Below are 27,213 nucleotides of genomic sequence, written 5' to 3' on the forward strand. Positions count from 1 at the left end.
CAGTTGCTTAAAAAAAATTCAGAGAAAGAAATTGAAATAGTGGCACCCATGACAAACTTAGCCTCACATCCTAATTTTAAATTCAAATAATTTGGTCTGTACATAAGCTACTGGAGTTAGTATTGCTAAAAGTATTACTTAGACTTCTGCAGTTTCTGATTTATGTTAATCATAGATTTATGCACAGAGTGATTTTATTTATAAACTAGAGGCCTGGTGAACGAGATTCATGCACTGGAGACCGGGGGGGGGGGGGGGTGTCCCTCAGCTCGGCCTGTGCCCTCTCACAGTCCGGGAGCCCTCTGGGAATGTCTGACTGCCGCGGAGGAGGAAGAAGCACCCACCACCACAGCTGGGCTTGCCAGCCATGAGCCTGGCTTCTGGCTGAGCAGCGCTCCCCCTGTGGGAGCAAAGTGACCACCAGGGGCAGCTCCTGAATTGATCATCTGCCCCCTGGTGGTAAGTGTGTGTCATAGCAACCAGTGGTTCTGCCATTCAGTTGATTTGCATATTAGCCATTTATTATAGAGGATGAGAACATTTTTTAATTTTTTGTCAAATACTATACTATAATTTTGTTATTTATTTATTAAGGAAAAGATTATATTGCTGAATTGAAGTTCTTGATTTTGCTCATATATACCAAAGAGTATAAAGAAAAGCAGCCCTGAGTTGGAACTTTTCTTCGGAGAGAACCAGACTTAACCCAAGAGAACAGCTAGAAAGAAGTTTCCATTTGAGGGAGGAAGAAAATGGCAGAGGTATAGACGGATGTGTCCTGTGCCTTGTCCCGGAGCAGATAAGGGTGAGCAGCTGAAACGGGTAACATACAGCCCAAATAAGCAGAAGATATTCAGCTGGGAGACAGTTTGCAGCTGGGAAAGACAGAGGACCCCCGCAGAAAGGGGACGGTTGGAGACTGCGGCTGAAATCTCTCCCAGAATGCCGGCTCAGCCGCGGAGACCACGCCATCTTGAGTGGCTATTATTGGAAGCGTATTTATCCAAAGACCGGGCATTCACGGCATCCAGAGATCGGCTACTAACTCGGAAACAATGGATCTCAAGCAGTGCAACTACTTGGACTTAGAGGGACCCTGCTTATCCTCACAGAAAGCAGAGAGAGAACTACATATCCAAACACCTGGAGAAGAAAGATCATGGTGAGACAAAGAACCAGGCCGCATATGAAAGAAAAACAGGCATCACCAGAAAAGGAAGTAAACGAAATGGAGGCAATGGAGGCAAGCAACCTGTCAGAAAAAGAATTCAGAGAAATGGCCATAAGGTGGATGAAAAGAATAGAAGACAAATTCAACAATATGTGTAAGAACCAAGAGGAAATGAAGAAAAACCAAGAAGAAATGAAAAATGACATCACTGCTATAAAGAACTCAATAGAAAGTATCAACAGTAGACTAGAAAAAGCAGAGGACCACATCAGTGAGCTAGAAGACAAGGTAGGAAAAAATACCCAAGTAAAGCAGCTTCTAGAAAAAAAAATTAAAAAGTAGGAGAGCCTAAGAGAACTCTGGGACAACACAAAACGAAACAACATCCGAATAATAGGGGTGCCAGAAGGAGAGGAAACTGAGCAAGGAATAGAAAACCTGTTTGAAAAAATAATGACAGAAAACTTCCCTAATATAGGGAAGAAAAAACTCACACAAATCCAAGAAGCTCACAGAGTCCCAAACAAAATGAACCCCAAAAGACCGACGCCAAGGCACATTATAATTAAATTGGCAAACACCAATGACAAAGCAAGAATCTTAAAAGCAGCCAGAGAGAGACAGAAAGTTACCTACAAAGGATCCCCCATCAGACTAGCGACCGATTTCTCAACAGAAACACATCAGGCAAGAAGGGAATGGAATGAAATATACAAAGTCATGCAAAGGAAGGGTCTGAATCCAAGAATACTGTACCTAGCAAGGCTATCAATCAAAATTGAGGGTCCAATCAGGAGCTTCACAGACAAAAAAGGACTACGGCAGTTTATTACCACGAAACCAGCAATGTAAGAAATGCTAAAGGGTCTGCTTTAAAAAGAAAAAAATAGGAAGTGAAGAAGGAATACAGGGGTAAAGAATAAAAATGACGACAAACAAGTACCTATCAATAATAACTTTAAATGTAAATGGATTAAATGCCCAATAAAAAGACATAGGGTAACTGAGTGGATAAGAAAACATGACCCATATATCTGCTGTCTACAGGAAACCCACCTCAGAAAAAAAGATGCACACAGACTAATGGTGAAGGGATGGAAAAAGGTTTTTCAGGCGAATGGAAGCAGAAAAAAAGCCGGGGTAGCAATACTTATTTCTGACAAATTAGATCTCAAATGAAGGTCATAAAAAGAGATAAGGAAGGCCACTTCATAATACTAAAGGGAGCAATCCAACAAGAAAAAATAACTCTGGTAAACATAAATGCACCCAATATAGGAGCACCCAAATACGTAAGAAATCTTCTGGAGGAGATCAAGGGAGAGACTGACAGCAATACAATCATAGTAGGGGACTTTAACACCCCATTATCACCATTGGACAAATCCTCTAAACAAAAAATCAGCAAAGAAACATCAATCCTAAATGACTCACTAAATCAGATGGAATTAACTGACATCTTCAGAACATTTCAAACCAAAGCCACAGAATATACATTCTTCTCAAGTGCACATGGATCATTTTCAAAGATAGACCATATATTGGGTCACAGGCAAAGTCTCTTCAAATTCAAGAAGATTGAAATCGTATCAAGCATCTTCTCAGATCACAATGGCATAAAACTGGAAATCAACTACAATAAAAACAATCCAAAAAAATCAAACACATGGAGACTAAATAGCACGCTATTAAACAATGACTGGGTTACCAGAGAGATCAAAGAAGAAATAAAAAACATCACGGCAACAAACGACAATGAAAACACAACAATCCAAAACCTAGGGGACACAGCAAAAGCAGTCTTGAGAGGGAAGTTCATAGCTCTACAAGCCTACTGCAAGAAACAAGAAACAATGAGAATAAATTACCTAACCCTTCAACTCAAAGAGTTAGAAAGAGAGCAACAAGAAAAGCCCAGTGTAAGCAGTAGGAAGGAAATAATAAATATCAGAGCGGAGATAAACGACATAGAGACAAAAAAAAACAAAAAACGAAAAAACAAACAAACAAAAAACAATACAAAAGATCAACAAAACCAAGAGCTGGTTCTTTGAAAGGATAAACACGATTGATGAACCTCTAGTCAGGCTCACCAAGAAACAAAGAGAGAGGACCCAAATAAACAAAATCAGAAATGATAGAGGCGAAATAACAACAAACCCCACAGAAATACAAAGGATTGTTAGAAAATACTATGAACAACTCTACTCCAACAAACTAGACAACCTGGAGGAAATGGACATATTCCTAGAAAAATAACCTTCCAAAACTTAATCAGGAAGAATCTAAAAATCTCAATAGGCCAATAACTATGGAGGAAATTGAAGCAGTAATCAAAAAGCTTCCAGCAAATAAAAGCCCAGGGCCAGATGGCTTCACAGGGGAGTTTTACCAAACATTCAAGGAAGAACTAAAACCTATCCTCCTCAGACTATTCCAAAAAATTCAAGAGGAAGGAACACTTCCCAGCTCATTCTATGAAGCCAGCATCACCCTAATATCAAAACCAGATAAAGACAACACAATGAAAGAGAATTACAGGCCAATATCCCTCATGAACATAAATGCCAAAATCCTCAACAAAATCTTAGCAAATCGGATCCAGCAGTACATCAGAAAGATCATACACCATGACCAAGTAGGATTTATCCCAGGAATGCAAGGATGGTACAATATCCGGAAATCAATAAACGTAATACATCACATAAAAAAATTGAGAGAAAAAAAACACACAGTCATATCAATTGATGTGGAAAAAGCATTTGACAAAATCCAGCACCCTTTCTTGATAAAAACTCTCAGCAAGATAGGAATAGAGGGATCATACCTCAACATAATAAAAGCCATATATGACAAACCCACAGCCAACATCATAATCAATGGGCAAAAACTAAAACCATTCCCCCTAAGAACAGGAACAAGACAGGGATGCCCCCTCTGACCACTCCTGTTCAACATAGTACTGGAAGTACTAGCCGTTGCGATCAGACAAGAAGAAGAAATAAAAGGCATCCAAATTCGAAAAGAAGAAGTCAAACTGTCCTTATTTGCAGAGGACATGATACTGTACATAGAGAACCCTAAAGACTCCATCAAAAAATTATTAGACTTAATAAATGAATTCGACAATGTAGCAGGATACAAAATTAATGCCAAGAAATCCATGGCATTTCTTTACACCAATAGTGAACTTACAGAAAGTGAGACTAAAAAAGCAATCCCTTTTACCATCGCACCAAAAAAATTAAGCTACCTAGGAATAAACTTAACTAAGGAGGTAAAAGACTTATATGCGAAAAACTACAGCACACTGAAAAAAGAGATAGAGGAAGACATAAAGAGATGGAAGAACATACCGCATTCATGGATTGTTAGAATCAACATCATCAAAATGTCCATACTACTGAAAGCAATCTATAGATTCAATGCAATCCCCATTAAATTACCAACGGCATATTTCACAGATCTAGAATGAACGTTCCAAAAATTCATCTGGAATAAAAAAAAGACCTCGAATAACTGCAGCAATCCTGAGAAAGAACAAAGTAGGTGGGATCTCAATACCAGATATCAAACTGTATTACAAAGCCACTGTTCTTAAAACAGCTTGGTACTGGCACAAGAACAGACATATAGATCAATGGAATAGAATAGAGACCCCAGAAATCGACCCAAACCACTATGCCCAATTAATATTCGACAAAGGAGGCAAGAGCATACAATGGAGTCAAGACAGTCTCTTCAATAAATGGTGTTGGGAAAATTGGATAGATACATGCAAAAAGATGAAACCAGACCACCAACTCACACCATATACAAAAATAAACTCAAAATGGATAAAAGACTTAAACGTAAGACGGGAAACCATAAAAATACTAGAGGAATCCACAGGCAGTGAAATCGCAAACATATGCTGAAGGAATTTCTTCTCTGATAATGCTCCTAGGGCAATGGAAACTAAAGAGAAAATAAACAAATGGGACTACATCAAAATAAAAAGCTTTTGCACAGCAAAGGAAACCATCAACAAAACAACAAGAAGACCCACTACATGGGAGAACATATTTGCCAATGATATCACCGATAGTGGTTTAATCTCCAACATTTACAGGGAACTCATGCAACTTAACAATAGGAAGATAAACAATCCAATAAAAAAATGGGCATCGGACCTAGATAGACACTTTTCGAAAGAGGACATACAGAAGGCCGAAAGACATATGAAAACATGCTCAAAGTCACTAATTATACGAGACATGCAAATCAAAAGGACAATGAGTTATCATCTCACACCTGTCAGAATGGCTATCATCAACAAATCAACAAACAAGTGTTGGAGAGGATGTGGAGAAAAAGGAACGCTTCTGCACTGCTGGTGGAAATGCAGACTGGTGCAGCCACTGTGGTGAACAGTATGAAGTTTCCTCAAAAAACTAAAAGTGGAACTCCCATCTGACCCAGCGATCCCACTTCTAGGAACATATCCCAAGAAACCAGAAACACCAATCAGAAAGGACATATGCACCCCTGTGTTCATAGCAGCACAATTCACCATAGCTAAGATCTGGAAACAGCCCAAGTGCCCATCAGCAGATGAGTGGATTCAAAAACAGTGGTACATCTACACAATGGAACACTATGCTGCGGTGAAAAAGAAGGAACTCTTGCCCTTTGCAACTGCATGGATGGAACTGGAGAGCATCATGCCAAGTGAAATAAGCCAGTCAGAAAAAGATAAATGCCGGGGTCCAACCCCAGCAGGTCCAGGGGTCCCCAAAGGCGTGGACGGAGTCAGCGAAGAAGGAAGGACACGGAGACAGTGTTCAGTTGACCAGCAGCCCAGCCAGGATCTCTAGCCAGGATCTCCAGCCAAGTTCTGGTCTGGATCTCCAGCGAAGTTATGGTCTGGATCTCCAGCGAAGTTCTGGTTAGGATCTCCAGCCAGGTTCTGTGGCCATGTTCTCTTGCTAGGTTCCCCAGGTTCTTCAGCCAGGTTCTGTCCAGGTTCTCCAGCCAGGTTCAGTCACCAGGTTCTAGTCAGGTTCTCTTGCCAATTTCTGTAGTCAGGTTCAGTCCAGGATCTTTTGCCATGTTCTCTCGCTAGGTTCTGTCTCTAGGTTCTGAGGCCAGTTTCTGTCCAGGATCTTTTGCCATGTTCTCTCCAGCGAAGTTCTTCTGTCTCTAGAGAAAGTTCTGTGTAGGTTCTGTGCCTCCTGGTTCTGTCTTCTTAGTTCTGTGTTCTAAGTTCTGTGTTCTAAGTTCTGTGTGTAGGTTCTGTCTTCTTACATCTGTATTTATGCCAGTTGATTCCAATCCTATCAATCTCTATTTCAAAGGTTAGGGCGTTTCTTATCTCCATTCCAGGGAGTAAAGATTATGCAGCTTAAGCGTGATTGTTCGTAGTTAAAGTGATTAATTACCCACCTGGCACTAGTTAAGAGGTTTTATTCCCTCCCTAACTTCAGGGGAAAATCCCTACCTGGGGAAACAACCTTTCTCAGAGACCTTGGTTAAAACACATAGTGCCAAGAAGGTGAGCAGACATATTAAGAACAGTATGCCATATATGCCAGGTCCCTTGAAACAGCAAGCATGGACCAACTCCTGGCAAATTCCCCCTTTTTTATTTTTTAAAAGCAGGCATTAAAAAGAAAAACCCAAAATGCTCTCTTGTATCCATTTTAAGAGTAGGATTGGCGCTTTCTGCTATTACCTGAGTCCTGATCTATCACCCCAGGGAGAGCTTGCCAATCCTGCACTTTCCCGGGGTGGAAAGGCTGGAGTGGGGTTAAGGATAAGGCTCCTTGGGCCTACCTCCTCCCATGCCTTTACATTTACCTTTCCTTCCTCAGAAAAGCATGGACATACTTCTTGTATAAAAAGGTTCTGTCTGACTAGGAGTAACCTTAATTCCTCTGCTAGCAAGCATATGTGTTAAAAGATCAATACAGAGTCTTATTTCTTTAGACTCAGTATGGCACATCTTCTTAATCTAAAGATCAATACAGAGTCTTCTTTCTTTGGACTCAGTATGGCACATCTTCTCAATCTAAGAATCAATACAGAGTCTTCTTTCTTTGGACTCAGTATGGCACATCTTCTCAATCTAAGTTCTGTACTATCCACCTTCTTACCCTACTTATCCTCTATAGGGGGTTCTGTAGCACCCTGGTGGAGTCCTATCCATCCCAAATGTGGGGGTTCTCAATGGGGGGGGCTTACCTAGGGGAATCCTGTTCCAGGGGTTCCCAAAGGTGTGGACGGAGTCGGCGAAGACTATCCACCCTCTTCCTACGGTGGAGTCCTATCCATCCCGAGAGTGGGGCGCTTACCTAGGGGTCCCTGTTCGGGCGCCAGATGCCGGGGTCCAGCCCCAGCAGGTCCAGGGGTCCCCAAAGGTGTGGACGGAGTTGGCGAAGAAGGAATGACACGGAGACAGCGTTCAGTTGATCAGCAGCCTAGCCAGGATCTCTAGCCAAGTTCTGGTCAGGATCTCCAGTGAAGTTCTGGTTAGGATCTCCAGCCAGGTTCTGTGTCCATGTTGTCTTGCTAGGTTCTCCAGCCAGGTTCTCCAGGTTCTCCAGCCAGGTTCTGTAGCCATGTTCCCTCGCTAGGTTCTCCAGCCAGGTTTAGTCACCAGGTTCTAGTCAGGTTCTCTTGCCAATTTCTGTAGTCAGGTTCAGTCCAGGATCTTTTTCCATGTTCTCTCGCTAGGTTCTGTCTCTAGGTTCTGAGGCCTGTTTCTGTCCAGGATCTTTTGCCATGTTCTCTCCAGCGAACTTCTTCTGTCTCTAGAGAACGTTCTGTGTAGATTCTGTGCCTAGGTTCTGTCTCTCCTGGTTCTGTATTCTCATTTCTGTGTTCTAAGTTCTGTGTTCTAAGTTCTGTGTTCTGAGTTCTGTGTTCTAAGTTCTGTGTTCTAAGTTCTGTGTCGTTACATCTGTATTTATACCAGTTGATTCCAATCCTATCAATCTCTATTTCAAAGGTTAGGGCGTTTCTTATCTCCATTCCAGGGAGTAAAGATTATGTAGCTTAAGCATGATTGTTCGTAGTTAAAGTGATTAATTACCCGCCTGGCACTTAGTTAAGAGGTTTTATTCCCTCCCTAACTTCAGGGGAAAATCCCTACCTGGGGAAACAACCTTTCTCAGAGACCTTGGTTAAAACACATAGTGCCAAGAAGGTGAGCAGACATATTAAGAACAGTATGTCATATATGCCAGGTCCCTTGAAACAGCAAGCATGGACCGGCTCCCGGCAAATTCCCCCTTTTTTATTTTTTAAAAGCGGGCATTAAAAAGAAAAACCCAAAATGCTCTCTTGTATCCATTTTAAGAGTAGGATTGGCGCTTTCCACTATTACCTGAGTCCTGATCTATCACCTCAGGGAGAGCTTGCCAATCCTGCACTTTCCCGGGGTGGAAAGGCTGCAGTGGGGTTAAGGATAAGGCTCCTTGGGCCTACCTCCTCCCATGCCTTTACATTTACCTTTCCTTCCTCAGAAAAGCATGGACATACTTCTTGTATAAAAAGGTTCTGTCTGACTAGGAGTAACCTTAATTCCTCTGCTAGCACGCATATGTGTTAAAAGATCAATACAGAGTCTTATTCCTTTAGACTCAGTATGGCACATCTTCTTAATCTAAAGATCAATACAGAGTCTTCTTTCTTTGGACTCAGTATGGCACATCTTCTCAATCTAAGTTCTGTACTATCCACCTTCTTAACCTACTTATTCTTTATAGGGGGGTCTGTAGCACCCTGGTGGAGTCCTATCCATCCCAAATGTGGGGGTTCTCAATGGGGGGGGGGCTTACCTATGGGAATCCTGTTCCAGGGGTTCCCAAAGGTGTGGACGGAGTCGGCGAAGACTATCCACCCTCTTCCTACGGTGGAGTCCGATCCGTCCCGATTGTGGGGCAAAGACTATCCACCCTCTTCCTACGGTGGAGTCCTATCTGTCCCGAGTGCAGGGTGCTTACCTAGGGGTCCCTATTCGGGCGCCAGATGCCGGGGTCCAACCCCAGCAGGTCCAGGGGTCCCCAAAGGTGTGGACGGAGTCGGCGAAGAAGAAATGACATGGAGACAGTGTTCAGTTGATCAGCAGCCTAGCCAGGATCTCTAGCCAGGATCTCCAGCCAAGTTCTGGTCTGGATCTCCAGCGAAGTTTTGGTTAGGATCTCCAGCCAGGTTCTGTGTCCATGTTCTCTTGCTAGGTTCTCCAGGTTCTCCAGCCAGGTTCTCCAGCCAGGTTCTGTAGCCAAGTTCCCTCACTAGATTCTCCAGCCAGGTTCTGTCCAGGTTCTCCAGCCAGGTTCAGTCACCAGGTTCTAGTCAGGTTCTCTTGCCAATTTCTGTAGTCAGGTTCAGTCCAGGATCTTTTGCCATGTTCTCTCGCTAGGTTCTGTCTCTAGGTTCTGAGGCCAGTTTCTGTCCAGGATCTTTTGCCATGTTCTCTCCAGCGAAGTTCTTCTGTCTCTAGTGAATGTTCTGTGTAGGTTCTGTGCAGGTTCTGTGCCTCCTGGTTCTGTCTTCTTAGTTCTGTGTTCTAAGTTCTGTGTGTAGGTTCTGTCTTCTTACATCTGTATTTATGCCAGTTGATTCCAATCCTATCAATCTCTATTTCAAAGGTTAGGGCGTTTCTTATCTCCATTCCAGGGAGTAAAGATTATGTAGCTTAAGCATGATTGTTCGTAGTTAAAGTGATTAATTACCCACCTGGCACTAGTTAAGAGGTTTTATTCCCTCCCTAACTTCAAGGGAAAATCTCTACCTGGGGAAACAACCTTTCTCAGAGACCTTGGTTAAAACACATAGTGCCAAGAAGGTGAGCAAACATATTAAGAACAGTATGCCATATATGCCAGGTCCCTTGAAACAGCAAGCATGGACCAGCTCCCGGCAGATAAATACCACATGATCTCACTCATTTGTGGATTATAGAGAACAAAATAGACTGATGAACAGGGACAGATCCAAAGACAGAGAAACAGCGATCAGACTATCAATCCCTAGAAGGAAAGTAGGGGAGGGAGGGGAAAGGGGAAGAGATTAACCAAAGGACTTGTATGCACGCATATAAGCCAACCCAATGGACATGGACAACAGGGGGATGAGAGCATGAGTGGGGGGGTGGGGGAGGATGGGGGCTAATAGGGGGGATGAGGACACATTTGTAATACCTTAACTAATAAAGAATTTAAAAATCCTATCTAATAATAGAGAAACATGGTAATTAGCCATAACTTTGCTACCCTTCCCATTGGCTAATCAGCGAGATATGCAAATTAACTGCCTACCAAGATGGCGGCCGGCAGCCAGGCCCCTGAAGCGAACAGGAGGCTTGCTTGCTCCAGTGACAGAGGAAGCCAATGTTCCCCGCCTGTCGCTGCTGGGCTCTGAGCTGCTCTCTAAGAAACATTGTGGCAAATATAGAAGGTAAACAATCCCCAGAAACCTGCTTTCAGTCAGCCAGGATCTCAGAGCTAGAGTTGCAACAAAGTTTCAAATACAGAAGGTAAACAAAGCCCAGAAACCTGCTTTCAGCAGCTGTCTCAGAGCTGGAGTCGAGCCTCAGAGTTAAAGCCGCTCTCAGCTCCAGTGACAGGCATAGAAGGTAAATAAATCCCAGAATAAAAAAAAAAGTAAAAAAGGAGAGGTTGGGAGCTTCAGTCACCCGCCAGCCTGAAAACAGCCCTCAGCCCCTCACCCAACCTGGCCAGGCACCCCAGTGGGGACCCCCACCCTGAAGGGTGTGTGACCAGCTGCAAACAGCCATCATCCCCTCATCCAGGCTGGCCAGGCACCCAAGGGGGACCCCCCACCCAGATCCAGGACACCCTTCAGGGCAAACCAGCTGGCCCCCACCCATGGACCAGGCCTCTATCCTATATAGTAAAAGGGTAATATGCCTCCCAGCACCGGGATCAGCGGAGCCACAAGGCATCCCAACACTGGGATTAGCGGAGCCACAAGGCCTCCCGAACCCGGGATCAGTGGAGCCACGAGGCCTGCCAGCACCAGGATCAGCGGAGCAGCGAGGCCTCACTGCCCCTATGTCAAGCGGAGCCACAAGGCCTCCCAGAACCGGGATCAGCTGAGCAGCGAGGCCTCCCAGCACTGGGATCAGTGGAGCCACGAGGCCTCCTGGCCCCTGGAGCAGCGTGACAGGGGTCAGCGCCCAAATCCTCTGATCGCCCTGCGGCTGTGTGTGTGACAGGGGGCGGGGCCACAACCTCCCTATCCGCCCTGCTCTGTTTGTGACAGGAGAAGGTGCCCCAACCCCCTGATCGGCCCTGCTCTGTGCCTGATAGGGGGGAGCTCCCCAAACCCCTGATCGGCCCTGCTCTGTGTGTGACAGGGTGCGGCGCCCCAACCCCCCCATGGGCCCTGCTCTGTGTGTGACGGGGTGGAGCCCCAACCTCCCCATCAGCCCTGCCCTGAGTGTGACAGGGGGGAGTGCCCCAACCCCCTGATCCGCCCTGCTCTGTGCGTGACAGGGATGGCGCCGCAACCTCCCCATCGACCCTGCCTTGAGTGTGACGGGGGCGGCACCCCAACCCCCCAATTGGCCCTACCATGGGTGTGACTGAGGGTTGCATGGCAACCTCCTGATCCGCCCTGCTCTGTGCATGACAGGGGGGAGCTCCCCACCCCCTGATGGGCCCTGCTCTGTGCATGACAGGGGGCAGTGCCCCAACCCCCTGATCGGCCCTGCTCTGTGCATGATAGGGGGTGGCGCCGCAACCTCCCCATCGACTCTGCCTTGAGTGTGACAGGGGGCAGCACCCCAACCCCCCAATCGGCCCTATCCTGAGCATGACTGAGGGTGGCATCGCAACCTCCTGATCCGCCCTGCTCTGTGCATGATAGGGTTTGGTGCCCCAACTCCCCAATCAGCCCTGCTCTGAGCCCGACCAGGGGCTGCGGGGCAGGCACCTAGGGATTGGGCCTGCCCTCTGCCACCCAGGAGCGGGCCTAAGCCAGCAGGTTATCTCCTGAGGGGTCCCGGACTGTGAGAGGGCCCAAGTGGGGCTGAGGGACCCACCCAACCCCCCGCACCAGTGCACAAATTTTTGTGCACCAGGCCTCTAGTAAATAAAAAAAAGAAAAGCAGCCCTGGCTAATGTGCTCAGTGGTTAGAGCATCAGATCTCGGACCTAAGGGTTGTAGATTTGATTCCTCATCAAGGGCAAGTATCTGGATTGCAGGTTTGATCCCCAGTCCTGGTTGGGCACATGCAGGAGGCAATCTATCAATGTGTCCCTTTCACATTGATGTTTCTTTCTCTACCTCACCCCCTCCCTCCTTTCCACTCTCTTTAAAAATCAATGGGGAAAATATCCTGGATGAGGATTAACAACAACAACAAAAAAAGGGTTTAGTATTTTTTAGCCCTAGCAGAGTGCACCAACCATTTTAAAACCATGTCTTCACATGGTCTTCCCTCTGTGTATGTTTGTATCCTAATTTCCTCTTCTTAAAGGATACCAGTCATATTAGATTAGGGCCCAACTAATTACCTCATTTTAACTTATTTACTTCTTTACAGACTCCATATTCAAATGAAGTCAAATTCTGAGGTACTGGAGATTAGAACTTCAACAAACAAATTTTTGGAGGACACAATTCAGCTCATAACTACAAGATATATGTAGTGCAATTTTTTCTGACACTCTCTGAGGTTGCCTTTCCCTCGCTTGATAGTGTCTTGTTCTTAATTTTAACATGGTCAAATTCATCAAATGTTTTTATAATTAGCATTTTTGTGTCCTATTTAAGTAATCAACCTATTCCAAGGTCTTGAAGATCTATTTTTATTTCTAAAGGTTTTATTGTTTTCCTTTCACTTTAAATCAACTATATATTTGTAAATAACTTTTGTGTAGAGTCTGAGGTCAGGGTCAAGACACTGATTTTGTCATAAATCAGTAACTTTACATCTGTAGGTCCATTTCTGGACTCTAATCTATTCCACTGATTAATGTATCTACCCTATGCCTATATTGTCACTCTCAATATCTACTGTTTAATAACAGGTCCTGCTATCTAGTAAGTTAAATTGTGCAGTTATATTTTCTTCTTCAAGTTTATCTTGATTATTCCTATTCGTTTGAGTTTTTGCATGAATTTTATAATCAGTGTGATGTTTCAAAAAAATACTTCTGGTATTGGGATTGCATTAAATCTAAATTAATTTGGAGACAATTGACATCTTTATAATATTGACTCTTTTAATCCTTAAAGTGGTATATCACTCAATTAATTATATTTTCCTTAATTTTCTTATAGTAATGATTTTTAGTTTTCATGTGGTGATATTGAATATCTTTTGCTACTGTATTACTATCTGAGATTTCTGATGTAATTTTTAATGGTAGTTTTAAAATTATTTCTATCTCTTTTATTTGACTGGTATATAATAATGTGCCGGGAGCCGGTCCATCCTTGCTGTTTCAAAGGACCTGGCATATATGGCATACTGTTCTTAATATGTTTGCTCACCTTCTTGGCACTATGTGTTTTAACCAAGGTCTCTGAGAAAGGTTGTTTCCCCAGGTAGAGATTTTCCCCTGAAGTTAGGGAGGGAATAAAACCTCTTAACTAAGTGCCAGGCGGGTAATTAATCACTTTAACTACGAACAATCATGCTTAAGCTACATAATCTTTACTCCCTGGAGTGGAGATAAGAAACACCCTAACCTTTGGAATAGAGATTGATAGGATTGGAGTCAACTGGTATAAATACAGATGTAACAAGACAACAGAAGACAGAACCAGGAGGCACAGAACCTACACAGAACGTTCTCTAGAGAAAGAAGAACTTCGCTGGGGAGAACATGGCAAAAGATCCTGGACTGAACCTGACTACAGAAATTGGCAAGAGAACCTGACTAGAACCTGGTGACTGAACCTGGCTGGAGAACCTGGAGAACCTAGCAAGAGAACATGGACACAGAACCTGGCTGGAGATCCGAGGCAGAACCTCTCTGGAGATCCAGACCAGAACTTGGCTGGAGATCCTGGCTAGGCCGCTGATCAACTGAACACTGTCTCTGTGTCCTTCCTTCTTCGCCGACTCCATCTACACCTTTGGGGACCCCTGGACCCGCTGGGGTTGGACCCCAGCAATAATGCAATTGATTTTTAAATTAAAATATAATTCACACCATAAAACCCATTCCTAGAAGTATACAATTCAGTCTGTTTTAATATATTCCCAAGGTTGTGCAACTACCACCTTACTTTAATTCTAAAACATTGTCATCACCACAAAAAGAAATCACATACTATTAGTAGTGGCTCCTCATTTTTTCCTATTCCTGTCCCTCAATCACTAATCTACACATATATTCCTCTGCAGCCATATCTTTGCTTTAATGCAAAACAGGAATATATATAGCTACTTACCTTTATTGGGTTCTGCTACAGTAGACCTATCTGAATGTTTAAAATGGGAAATCTCTGTTACTGATTTTTTTCGTATAATTATTTGATTTCCAAGCCTCTTGGGTCCTAAGTAAAAGACTGTAAATTTTCGCTGAATATCAAGTCCAACTAGAAAAAGGAAAAAAGCATATAAGTGATTATCCTAGACAAGAGGCCCGGTGCATGAAAATTATTGCACTGGAGTGGGGGTCCCTCAGCCCGCCTGCCCCCTCACAGTCCGGGATCCCTCAGGGGCGGGAGGCGACCCGGCGATCAGGGGAAGGTGATGCACTCATCACACCTCTGCTGCTGCCATTGCCTGCAGCACAAGCCTCAGTCGGCCCTGGTTACCTGAGCCTCGGGTGGCCCTGGGCAGCTGGGCGGCTGCCATCCAAAGCTTGCCTGTGCCTCAGGCCGGCCCTGGGAGGCTGGGGGGCTGAGGAGACTGGGGGACTCTGGAGGCAGGTGCCCTGGCAGGGCTGAGGAGACTGGGCATCACCATTTTGTGGCTATGGGTGCTGTCATCTTTGAGGGTGTGGAAGTCAATTAGCATACTCCCTCCTTATGGGCTGTGGGCGCTGCCATCTTTGCAGCCTGCTGCTCAGTCATTTGGTCGTCCCTCACTAACCCCCTGCTGGCCTGGTCGCCCCACGCAGCCTGTTCAGTTGTTTGTTCGGTTGCAACAGTTGCTTAGGCTTTTACATATACATAGATAATAAAAGCCTAATATGCTAAGTGTCTGGTCATCCGTTTAACCAATGAAAGCGTAATATGCTAAAGATATACTAAGGCCGCTCAACTGCTCACTATGATGTGCACTGACCACCAGGGGGCAGATAGCTGACTGGTAGACCAGTCGTTATGATGTGCACTGACCAACAAGGGGTAGATGCTCTGACTGGTAGGTTAGCTTGCTGCTGGGGTCCAGCCAATCATGACTGAGCGAGACAGGCTGACATGCTCTGGAGCACTCCCACAGTCTCTTCCCAGATGGCTAACCTCCCGTGTCCCTACCCCGCCCCGATTGTGCACTGGTGGGGTCCCTCGGCCAGGCCTGTGCCCTCTCACAATCCGGGGCCCCTTGGGAGATGTCAGAGAGCCAGTTTTGGCCCTACAACAGAACAACCAGTCGCTATGATGCGCACTGACCACCAGGAGGCAGACGCTCGATGCAGGAGCTGGCCCCTGGTGGTCAGTGTGCTCCCACAGAGGGAGTGCCACTCAACCAGAAGCCGGGGTCATGGCTGGTGAGTGCAGCAGCAGTGTCTTCATTCCTTCAATGAACTTACCATATTCAGAACTAATTAGATTTATGCTAAGTTCTGCAGATTTAAGAGCTCTCTTCACATCAATCTTTTTAGTCCAATTTCCAGCTTTTAGCAAAACAGAATCCCTGAAAAAGAGTACTTTAATGTATCACTTAATTAATAATCTGAACACTAAATAAAATAATATGTTAATATTCAAGAGCTGATTGATCCTAAGATATATCCTATCTGGTAGTAAACTGAAGTCAGTATTGAAAGTTACTTTCCCCAGATTCTTGGAAGAGGAACTGGAATGTCAGTGGAACTACCATTACCATAATTTTCTTAACTACACATTGACCCAAAAGCTGATTCCAAGTTGCACTGACTCACTTCAGGCCACCTGATATATAGTTGCTATCAATAACCCATGAGCTTATCCCTTAATCACTCACTGTAAAAATAGCTATACATAAATTACATGACTTTATGAGCACTTCAATAGTATAAGATTGATCTAAAATAGTTTGTATTTAATAACACCACAAACAAATCAACAACCAATTTTGTGACTGAACTTATTTTAGTCTCATACAATTAAGGTTGTCATTAGATTTTGTTGTCAGAGAGAATAAAGATTTGTATAATGATACTAGAGGCCTGGTGCACAAAATTCACGCACTCAGGGAGAGGTTCCCCTCAGCCAAGCCTGTGCCCTCTAGCAGTCCAGGAGCCCTTGGGGGATGTCCAACTGATGGCTTAGGTGGGGAGTGGGCCTAAGCCATCAGCCAGACATCCTTAGTGCTGCCACGGAGGCAGGAGAGGCTCCCACCACCACAGCTGCTGTGAGCCTGGCCTCTGACTGAGCAGCACTCCCCCTGTGGGAGTGCACTGACCACCAGGGGGCAGCTCCTTCACTGAGCATCTGCCCCTTGGTGGTCAGTGCACATCATAGCAACCGGTCATTCTGCCATTCGGTCGATTTGCATATTAGCATTTTATTATATAGGATATTCTCTATAAGTTTGCCATGGCTAGTTGCAGGAGCATAATTATCAGTGAAAGGGATATCCTATCAGTCACTGCAGTTTCTTTAGGAACCTTGCATGGGACATTTTAGGAAGGTATTCTCTATACCAGCAGTTCTCAACCTGTGGGTTGCGACCCCTTTGGCGGTCGAACGACCCTTTCACAGGGGTTGCCTAAGACCATCCTGCATATCAGATATTTACATTATGATTCATAACAGTAGCAACATTACAGTTATGAAGTAGCGATGAAAATAATTTTATGGTTGGGTCACAACCTGAGGAACTGTATTTAAAGGGCCAGAAGGTTGAGAACCACTGCTCTATACACTGGCAACAATTAAGAGATTTCAGAGTCACTGCCATTCCTGAATTTATAAGTACATACAATAATATGATTAGGAAGGAGCATAGGCTCTGGAGTCAGACTGCTTGGGTTCAAATCTAGACTTTAAAGAACCTATATGTCCTTGAACAAACTGATTAAATTCTCTTGGTCTCAATTTCTTCTACAAAATGTAATTAATAGTAGCATTTGTCCCGTACAAAGATTAAAAAATTAAATACCTGGAACCTACTAATTGCTCAAAAATATTAGCTATAGTTATAATTGATATCCTTAGAGTTTGTTTATGACATCTTGGAAAAAAGAGCAGTATTAGAAAAACCAACTCAAGTGAAAATTACAGAATGGCATGCTAAAGAACTAGGTATAAGGGAAGTACCTCCTTTATATATATGATCTGGTTGGCTGTATCCTATAATGGAGTTATAGTAGTTTGTTAGATTTAAATGTTGAAATAAAAGATATATTTTGAAGTGAGTGGTAAGGTCATGAATGACTGAAGAAAAGCAACAAATAAGAAAGTTCAGCAACAGTGGACTATAGATACTCCTAAAGGTTATCTGTTCACTTGTTTCCAACTTTGTTCATTATAGTACCAAATACAATAATCTAAAACAACAGACTCAATGTTAATATCTTCTTTAAAAGACAAACAGAGAAACTACCCCATTATAGCATCAGAAACATGTAAATTAATTAATCCTACAATGATTGTATTACTTTTTCTACTCAGTGGGTTTTTTTTATACTATAGACTTAGAAATAAAATGAAATAGAAATTTTTACACTTACATAATTTTGTGCTTAAAAACCAGTTGATTATCTGTGTCACCTATGATTAAGGTAACATAGTGAAAATCTGGTGCTGTTCTTTTAGTTTGTAGCTGTTCAAAGTTTCTTAATGTAATGGTCACTAATATTTCCGCCATCATGTCACTATATCTTGCAATCTTTAAAAGAGGATAGGCATAAAAAATATTAAAAATAGCCTTACTACTCACACTCAGATCCAACTCATCTATGAGTAGCATTATTCCTGATAAGACAATCAAAATATCTAGAAAATAAAATATTTACCTGTTTGACTTCGAGTTCATATTTTGGAAGATACATCACTGTTTCTTTTATTTGAGTTCCAAAAGGGGGATGCCTATTTAAAATCTAAAAACATTTATATCATTATATTATGACCACACTAAAAATTATTTTAGTAAAATACTTTATATAACAAATAGGTTTTTGTTGTTATTGTTGTTAATCCTCACCTGAGGATATTTTTCCCATTGATTTTGGAGACAGTGGAAGGGAGGGAGGAAGAGGACGAGGGAGAGAGAGAGAGAGAGGAAAAGAGAGAAAGAAACATCGATGTGAGAGAGATTGGAATCAAACCTACAACCCAGGCACATTGTCCCTAACTGGGAATCAAACCCTCAACCCTTAGGTGCCCGGGGCCAACACTCTAACCACTGAGCACAACAGCCAGGGCTAGTCAATAGTTTTAGTAATGCTTATTACTTAAAAACTTAAGTTAAAATACTTATGACTATAAGAAGAAAAATCATTTTACTAGAAATAAATATATAAAAGTTAAGCTTTAGAATTCACACTAAGAATAGAGGTAATATTAGGAATAAGAGAATGTTAAATACCAGTTCAAGTTCCCTTGCATCTGTTTCTTCTATTTTTTTAAAGGAAGTCAAACCTGCATTAACCATTGCATTTGACAATGTTATACCTGTGGAAAATTAATCAAATAGCAGTTTTTAAACAATCGATTTTAAACAAAATATATATTTAAATATTTAACTACATTGGTAAAAAAGTTAGATTCAGACTAATAACTGATTTATATTTTTATTGATTTCAGAGAGGAAAGGAGAGGGAGAGAGAATCATTGATCGGCTGCATCCTGCACAACGCCTACTGGGGATCAAGCCTGCAAGTCGGGCATGTGCCCTTGACTGGTATCGAATTTGGGACCCTTCAGTCTTCAGGTTGATACTCTATCCACTGTGCCAAACTGGCTAGGGCTAATTTTTTTAAAGTTTTTAAAAATCTTTTCAGTTAAATTAGTTGGGAAGTGACATTATTCAGTTGTTTATATCTTTTTTTTCAAATCGAAATAAACATACATTTGCTTACTATACAAAAGAAAGAGGAATTCTTTGGTTCACATGATGGCTCAGCCCTTAGTTTTATCATATGTCATCCATAAAGCAAGTACCAAGAGACACTTATTATTATATTCGTGTTTGAAAAAGGCAACATGATTCAGGGATGAGAATATTGCTTTATGAAACTATGGTATTCTGAGCATTTCTGTCTTAGAGTTCTCTCTTGTCTGTACCTAAATAAGATAATTTTACACTTCTGCTTAAAATTTCCAATACCTTTCCATTGCAATTGGAATAAAATTACAATTTCCTTACTATAGCCAAACTCCCTTACCTATATGCCTTGACCACAGCCTACCTCTCCCATCTAATTGTCTACCCTTCTCCTCTTGCTGAATATTGTCCAGCCACAATATATATTTTGTTCCTTAAATATATCAAGTTCACTTCCATCTTTGGACCTTTTCTTTTTGCTTTAAGAAACTAAAATTTTACGCCGAAACCGGTTTGGCTCAGTGGATAGAGCGTCGGCCTGCGGACTGAAAGGTCCCAGGTTTGATTCCAGGCAAGGGCATGTACCTGGGTTGCGGTCATATCCCCAGTGGGAGATGTGCAGGAGGCAGCTGATCGATGTTTCTCTCTCATCGATGTTTCTAACTCTCTATCTCTCTCCCTTCCTCTCTGTAAAAAATCAAGAAAATATATTTTAAAAAAAAAAGAAACTAAAATTTTAAATTATTACACTCATGAACGAACTTAACCAAATCTCCAAATAGAAGATATTGTCAGAAGTATAAAATTCCAAAATATTACCACTCTGTGTACGCACATATATTACTGATGATGGTATGACACTCCTATTTCCTTACTCATATCTTTATTCTTTCATGGGAATTTTTCTTATACTTAAGACACAACTACTATTCATAATTCCTTAATGTTCATTTTCATTTTCCCTCAAAACTTCTCCTAAATTTTAATTTTTCAGTTTATAAACATTGTTGAAAATCAATGTGTATTCTTTATTTCTTTCCTGATGCTCTTATAAGAGCTTAGATTTGCTTTTTTGCTTGATTCACTTTTCTATGATTAAATGTAGAAAAATGTTAGAGTTCGACAATTAGGGAGATAACAGAATTCAACCAACACTCAGACTGACAATATTCTAAGGTCAGAAAGACTGGCTTTTTCAAGTACAATGAAACTTTTATTAGTAACCATTTCATCTAATTTCAACTTTTTCTGTAAATTGCTATTTCCTAACTGTTATATAGAACCTCCTTCACAATTCAGAACTCTTGTCTTCGTGGGATGAGTGTGGCATTTGATTTGCCCGGACTTCTGTAGGAAGGTGACCCTTTTCATCAGGAATCTCTCCTCGAATTGGACCTGACTTTCACCAGCCAATCCCCACCTTCACCCCAGCTCCTAGAACTAGTCAGCTCTCTGCTACCAACTGATTTCAAATTTCAAGGAAATAAAAAAGTAGATCTTTGTTACAAGGAATAATAACACAATCCTTAATGATCCCTTACATGTTTTTTTTTCATGTCCCAAGATGCATATCCTATATAATAAAAGCATAATATGCTAAGTGTCCGACCAATTGGTCAACCATTCGGTAGACCGCTCGACCAGTTGCTATGATGTGCACTGACCACCAAGGAGCAGACACTCTGACTGGTAGGTTAGCTTGCTGCTGGGGTCTGGCCGATCGGGACTGGGCGAGAGGGCTGGACACACCCTGGAGCCCTCCTGCAGTCCCTCCCCGGCAGGCCAGCCCCCAACAGCCCCAATTGGGACTGGGCGAGATGGTCCCAATTGGCCCCAATCGCTGGCCAGGTCGAGGGACCCCACCGTGCACAAATTCGTGCACCGGGCCTCTAGTAAAATTGTAAAGCTAACTAGACTGTCAGTCATGGTCTAACAACTCTCTTTTTAGAGTTCTACCTAAGAAGGAGGAGGGTCACAAAGCCAATGGCAGCAAACTGGAAAACTCCAGAGTGTTTTAGTCATATCCTGGTCTTTGTAAATGTACCCCTCTAGAGTCTTTCAGTTCACACCCTGAACTAGATCCCAACAGACAGGAAATAGTCAGGCATAATCTTTTGTCTGCAGAATCTTTAAGAAGATTAGTACTAATATCATGCTGTTATTGAAAAAAATAAAGTTGAGATATAAGTAAGTGGTATAATTTTCTATAATGAATTAGGAATGCCAAGACTGCTAGTTCTGTACCTTGTCACTGAGATCAAAACAAAATAGTCATAAAAGTGGAAGAGAGAGCAACTCATAGTTACGTAGTTACTAAAACAAAATTTCACTTTTGATTTGAAAACAAATTTAAAAGTAAGAGCAATAGTTTTCATTGGGTTTCTTAATTAATTTAAAATGGAATTCTTTAAGCCAGAATAAATAAAAATCAGACTTTCAACACAAGTAAAGTACAGTACCTCATTTAGGCCTACAAACATAGTTTTCCTTTATAGGTCTATAACAGAGATGGCGAACCTTTTGAGCTGGGCGTGTCAGCATTTTGAAAACCCCTAACTTAACTCTGGTGCCGCGTCACATACAGAAATTTTTTGATATTTGCAACCATAGTAAAACAAAGATTTATATTTTTGATATTTATTTTATATATTTAAATGCCATTTAACAAAGAAAAATCAACCAAAAAAATGAGTTCGCGTGTCACCTCTGACACGTGTGTCATAGGTTCGCCATCACTGGTCTATAATAATCATAGAATAATTTTCCTAACAGCAAAATAAATTGCAAACATTGACAAACTGCCTGCCTGTATTCAGTACCTACCAATTTTTTCCAGCTGTTTGGATACATGCAGAGAGTTTTCCCAAAGTTTACATCGAAAACATTTAGCTAAAATCAAACTGTTCAATAGTACAGCAAAGTTCTTTTCTTGAAGAGCCACAAACTCTGACAACCCTAAAATAAAAGTTTTCAATATTAAATCTAGTACACTAGTTAACTGAAAAAATATTGAAAATACAAGAATCCCGTAACATACATCTTGTAATTCGTGAGCCACTTCTGAAAATCTTTGAGGTATCTTGTGTCAAAGCAAAGTCCTGTATGGGAATGCATCCTAACTGAGCCTGAATAAGACTGGGGAGAAAAAAAATTCATTATTTACTTTTAAAAATTATTATCTCACAGTATTTGACATCATTGACTGAAATATCTCTTCTTAAAATTCCTCTCTGCCTTGATTTCTGTGACAATACATGATCTATATTTTATATCATTATTGTTGCAAGTATTTTTTACTTCTTTTTCCCAATATCCAAAAGTTCAGTTCTCACTTCCCTTCTCTTCTTTATTCACCTCTCTTTCTCTCAAAAATCTCATTTCTTCTCAAGACTTTCATTATCTCTAGATTGATAAACTTCTAATGCTTACAGGGCACAGTCACTTAGACTGTTTAACCTCAACACATCTAAACTATTTGTCATATTCTCCTTCAATACAGTTCTGTCTTTGGGTTTTATTATATGTAAGTATTATAGAAAAACAATACAAACTGTATAATCAACAAATATTTATTAAATGCCTATGAGTAACAAGCATAATGTTAGGTGCTGATGACTCTGTTCAACATATGGTCAGTATCATATTAGTTAATTATTAGAAATCAGCAGCTGCTTGGCTTCAAAATTTGAGAGCTATGTAGTAAAAGAGGAAATAAGGAGCTACCAGCCACTGTGCTATTATCCCAGGTTCTTTGCTACTTATTTCTACTGTTTACTTATCTAACCAGAAATTGATACACAATAACTCTATGGGTGTAATTAAAATCATTAGACTCTCTTGTATTCTCTCTTGGTGGGTATTTTCTAGAAAATTTGTAGTCAAATATTTTATAGAAAATAAGAAAAACAAAACAAATGGAGCAAATGTACAATTAAAAAGAAAAAGACAGAAGGAAGAAAATAAAGACAAAAATCAGAAATTAGTGAAATAGAAAATAATAGAAAGCAAAGATAAAAAAAAAACCAACTAAAGTGAATAGAACTATTAAACATAGTCAATACCTAAAAATAAATGACTTAAAAAGATTACAATATAGCCCAGCCGAGGTAGCTCAGTGGTTGAGCACTGATCTATGAACCAGAGGTCATGGTCCGATTCCCAGTCAGGTCACAAGCCTGGGTTGCAGGCTCAATCCACAGTGTGGGATCTGCAAGAGGCAGCGAATCAATGATTCTCTCTCATCATTGATGTTTCTATTTCTCTCTCCCTCTCCCTTCCTCTCTGAAATCAATAAAAAAAATATATATTTTAAAAAAAGATTACAATAGAGAAACCCCTTGCATATCTGATTATGAAAAAGAAAAGGACACAAATACTATTAGAAACTAGAAAGGAGACATTATATATTTAGAGGAACATTTTAACTTATTAGAGAACAAAACTTTATGCCATAAAAACTAGCAAGGTAGATGAAATGAATGATATCTCAGAAACATATAAATTAACAAAAATTGACTCAATAAAAGTTAGAAACCCTGTAAAAAACAAAGAACATAAAAATTTTTTTAGAGAAACCCAACTTTCAGATCCAGTAACTGTGGTGACTAAAAGGGGTTGCTGCTTCTCTACCCTGAACCCAAACCTCTTTTTACAAATAAGCGAGAAGGAGGTTGATGGATCCCAGAATCTAATCCAAAAAGTGTGAAAAATCCCTTGGTGGTGAAACATTGGAAACTTGACCACTAAAAACAGTAATAAGACAAGTTTTCATCTACAAGTTAAGGAAAACAGAGTTAAAAAAAATAACACTAGAAATCAAGGAAATAACTATTAGAAATCACTCTTTATAGAAAATGTGCACGAAATTTGTGCACATTAAAAGGGAATTAGAGGAATATTTTAATATTGCTATTTGCTCTTTCTCTATAATAGAAGTGTCAGAGATGAAAGAAAATTAGTAAAATGTATATGAAAATCTTCCTCCTGTCAGAGTCTGGGGCGCACCGTGGGACCCAGAGTCAAGTCCCTGCCCACCCACGTGTGCCTCAAAATCATGCGAGACCCAGATCCAGCCGGCCCCACCCCCATTGGGGAAGATCCAGACCCGGCTGGCCCCACCCCTGTCAAGCCCCGCTGGGTGGGGGGGGGGGGTGCACCCTCAGGTCCCCTGGCCCGGTGCTGGGCAGGGGGCGCAGCCTCAGGTCCTCCAGCCTGGTGCCAGGAGGGGGGCACAGTTTCAGGTCCCCTAGCCCAGTGCCAGGGTGGGGGCACGTCCTGAGGTCCCCCGTCAAGCCCCACCAGGTGGGGTCGTGGCCTGAGGTCCCCTGGCCCGGGCTGGGGCAGAGGGCGTGGCTGAGGTCCCTCGGCCCAGACAGGGGTGGAGGGTGCAGCCTGAGGTCCCCCGGACTGGCACCGGGGCGGGGGGCATGCCTTGAGATCCCCCAGCCCGGCACTGGGGTGGAGGGCATGGCCTGAGGTCTCCTGTCAGGCCCCACCAGGTGGGGGCACAGCCTCAGGTCCCCTGCCCCAGCCCGGCGCCACGCAGCCTCTGGTCCCTGCTGATCGCTCGTTATGGCTCCTTATGGGAACCCTGCCTCTGCTGTGGGTGCAGCCATCTTGTGTTATGGGAACCCCACCTCTGCTGTGGGCGCAGCCATCTTGTGACAGTGTGAGGGTTAATTTGCATATTACCTCTTTATTATATTAGGATGATTGTCTACCTAGGAACTTCCAGCAAACCAACTTAAGAACTATTAGTACTGTTGATAGTTTGGCGAGATAGCCAAATAAAACAATCAAAATTTTAAAAAAAGTAGCCTTCCTATATATCATCAATGAATGATTTATAAAATGCAACGTCATGTTATTCAATGTAAAAAAGGATGCTGGCCTGGACAGTGTTGTTCAGTGGTTGAGCGTTGACCCATGAACCAGGAGGTCATGGTTTGATTCCTGGTCAGAGAACATGCCTGGGTTGCAGGCTCGATCGCCAGTGGGGGACATGCATGAGACAGCCAATCAAGGATTCTCTCTCATCATTGATGTTTTGTGTTTTTTTTAATCCTCACCCAAAGAGTGAGGATATTTTTTTCCATTGATTTCTAGAGAAAATGGAAGTGAGGGGGGGGGAGAGAGAGAGAAACATCAATGTGAGAGAGACACATTTATTGGTTACCTCCTGAACACACCCCAACTTGGATTAGGGATCAAACCTGCAACTTAGGCATGTGCTCTTGACCAGGAATCGAATCTGTAGGCCAATGCTCTAACCACTGAGCATGCTGGCCAGGGTTCATCATTGATGTTTCTATCCCTCTTTCCCTCTCCCTTCTTTTCTCTGAAATCAATTAAAGAAAACATATTTTTTTAAAAAACTCTGTTCATACTATCAAACTATGTAAAATGCCAAGAAATAAACCTAACAAGAGATATAAATCCTAAATAATCTTACCTAATAATACACATGTAAATTGACCATACCTTTGCTACGCTAACCAGCCAATCAGGAGAGTATGCAAATTAACCTAACAAAGATGGCGGTTAATTTGCATACATAGGCTCCAAGTGGAGCGAAGCCTGACGGCCTTGGAGCAGCGACAGCTGGAGCAGCGAAGCCTCACGGCCTCAGAGCAGCGACAGCCGGAGCCCGGCCAGAGCAAAGGCCTATGTCCCAGGTGCCAGAGGAAAACCGGTGCCAGCAGCCAGGGGAAAGGAAGGCCTATTGCACGAATCTCTTCATGCAACAGGCCTCTAGTTAAATATAAAATACCACAGAAAGACATAAAGATCTGAATGGATGAAGAGAGACCATATACCTAAATGGATTTCAAAACTATAAGAAGAATTCTTCCCCAAACTAATCTATAAAGCCAATTTCAACAGGACTTTTTATAGACCTTGATGAACTGACTCTAAAGTTCATAGGGATCTAGCCCTGGCAAGTGTGGCTCAGTTGGTTGAAGCATCATCCCATGCAGTGAAGGCTAGTGGGTTCAATTCCCAATCAGGGCACATACCCAGGTTGCAGGTTCGATCCCCAGTAAGGGCTGGGGTGCAGGAGGTAGCCAACAGATGATGTCTTTATCTCTCCTTCTCCCTTCTTCTCTCTCCAGAATCAATGAAAAACATATCCTCCAGTGAGGATTAAAATAAAAATAATAAAAATAAAGTCTATAGGGATCAAAAGTTCATAATGATCATAGGGAGAAAACTGAAGTAATAGCTCAAAACATCTTTTACAGATCAATAAGGAGGGACTTGCCTTATCAGATAACAAAACATGCAATAAAAGAAGAGTAAATAAAACAATGTGGTATTGTCACAGCAACAAAATAAATAGACTAACAGTAAATATTTATCAAATACTCCTGACTATCTTTGGAAGACAAAATATAATTAATTCTTAACTCATACCATACATAAAAATTAACTCCAAATGCCTTATGAAAAGCCTACAAGTAAAAATAAAATGATTTTAAAGTATTAGAAGAAATGATAGGAAAAGTCCTATGATTTTAGAATGCAGGGCAGAGACTGCTTTCCTACCAACATTTATTCTCACTTTCCTTCTTAAAAGCAAAATCCCAGTTTTAATCTAGACACATGCCACCAAGACACTTCCCAGTCTCCTTTGCATGTAGGCATAGCCATGGAACTAGGTGCAAAAGTGAGTTAGGACTTCCAAGAAGTCTACTGAACCGAGAGAGGATACTCAAATGTAATGGCTACAGCTCAAGCAGTCTTTTTGGACAATGAGGTAACCTTGAAATAAGTCATGAAGCTACCTCAGACTCTCTACTTTGAGTTATCTATTCTGTGATAAAAAAAAGTAGCCTATCTTGTTTAAGCTATTGTTATTCATTTTATTGCTCTTTGACTGTAG

At 42.0% G+C, this 27,213-nt stretch overlaps 1 protein-coding gene across 1 annotated transcript in view; it reads right to left on the minus strand.

Moving 5' to 3' along the window:
* Nucleotides 1–27,213, minus strand: part of HFM1 (helicase for meiosis 1) — a 109,447-nt gene that overhangs the window by 31,627 nt on the left and 50,607 nt on the right. Inside the window, exons 23-29 of the mRNA XM_036351359.1 lie at nucleotides 22,369–22,466; nucleotides 22,155–22,286; nucleotides 18,873–18,958; nucleotides 18,301–18,384; nucleotides 18,016–18,173; nucleotides 15,892–15,995; nucleotides 14,585–14,731 (exon numbers count right to left, since the gene is read on the minus strand). Of these exons, the coding sequence (XP_036207252.1) occupies nucleotides 14,585–14,731; nucleotides 15,892–15,995; nucleotides 18,016–18,173; nucleotides 18,301–18,384; nucleotides 18,873–18,958; nucleotides 22,155–22,286; nucleotides 22,369–22,466 (809 nt within the window). The remainder of the gene's footprint in view (nucleotides 1–14,584; nucleotides 14,732–15,891; nucleotides 15,996–18,015; nucleotides 18,174–18,300; nucleotides 18,385–18,872; nucleotides 18,959–22,154; nucleotides 22,287–22,368; nucleotides 22,467–27,213) is intronic.

This window comes from Myotis myotis, unplaced genomic scaffold (genome assembly GCF_014108235.1).
Source record: "Myotis myotis isolate mMyoMyo1 unplaced genomic scaffold, mMyoMyo1.p scaffold_m19_p_2, whole genome shotgun sequence".
Lineage (NCBI taxonomy): Eukaryota > Metazoa > Chordata > Mammalia > Chiroptera > Vespertilionidae > Myotis > Myotis myotis.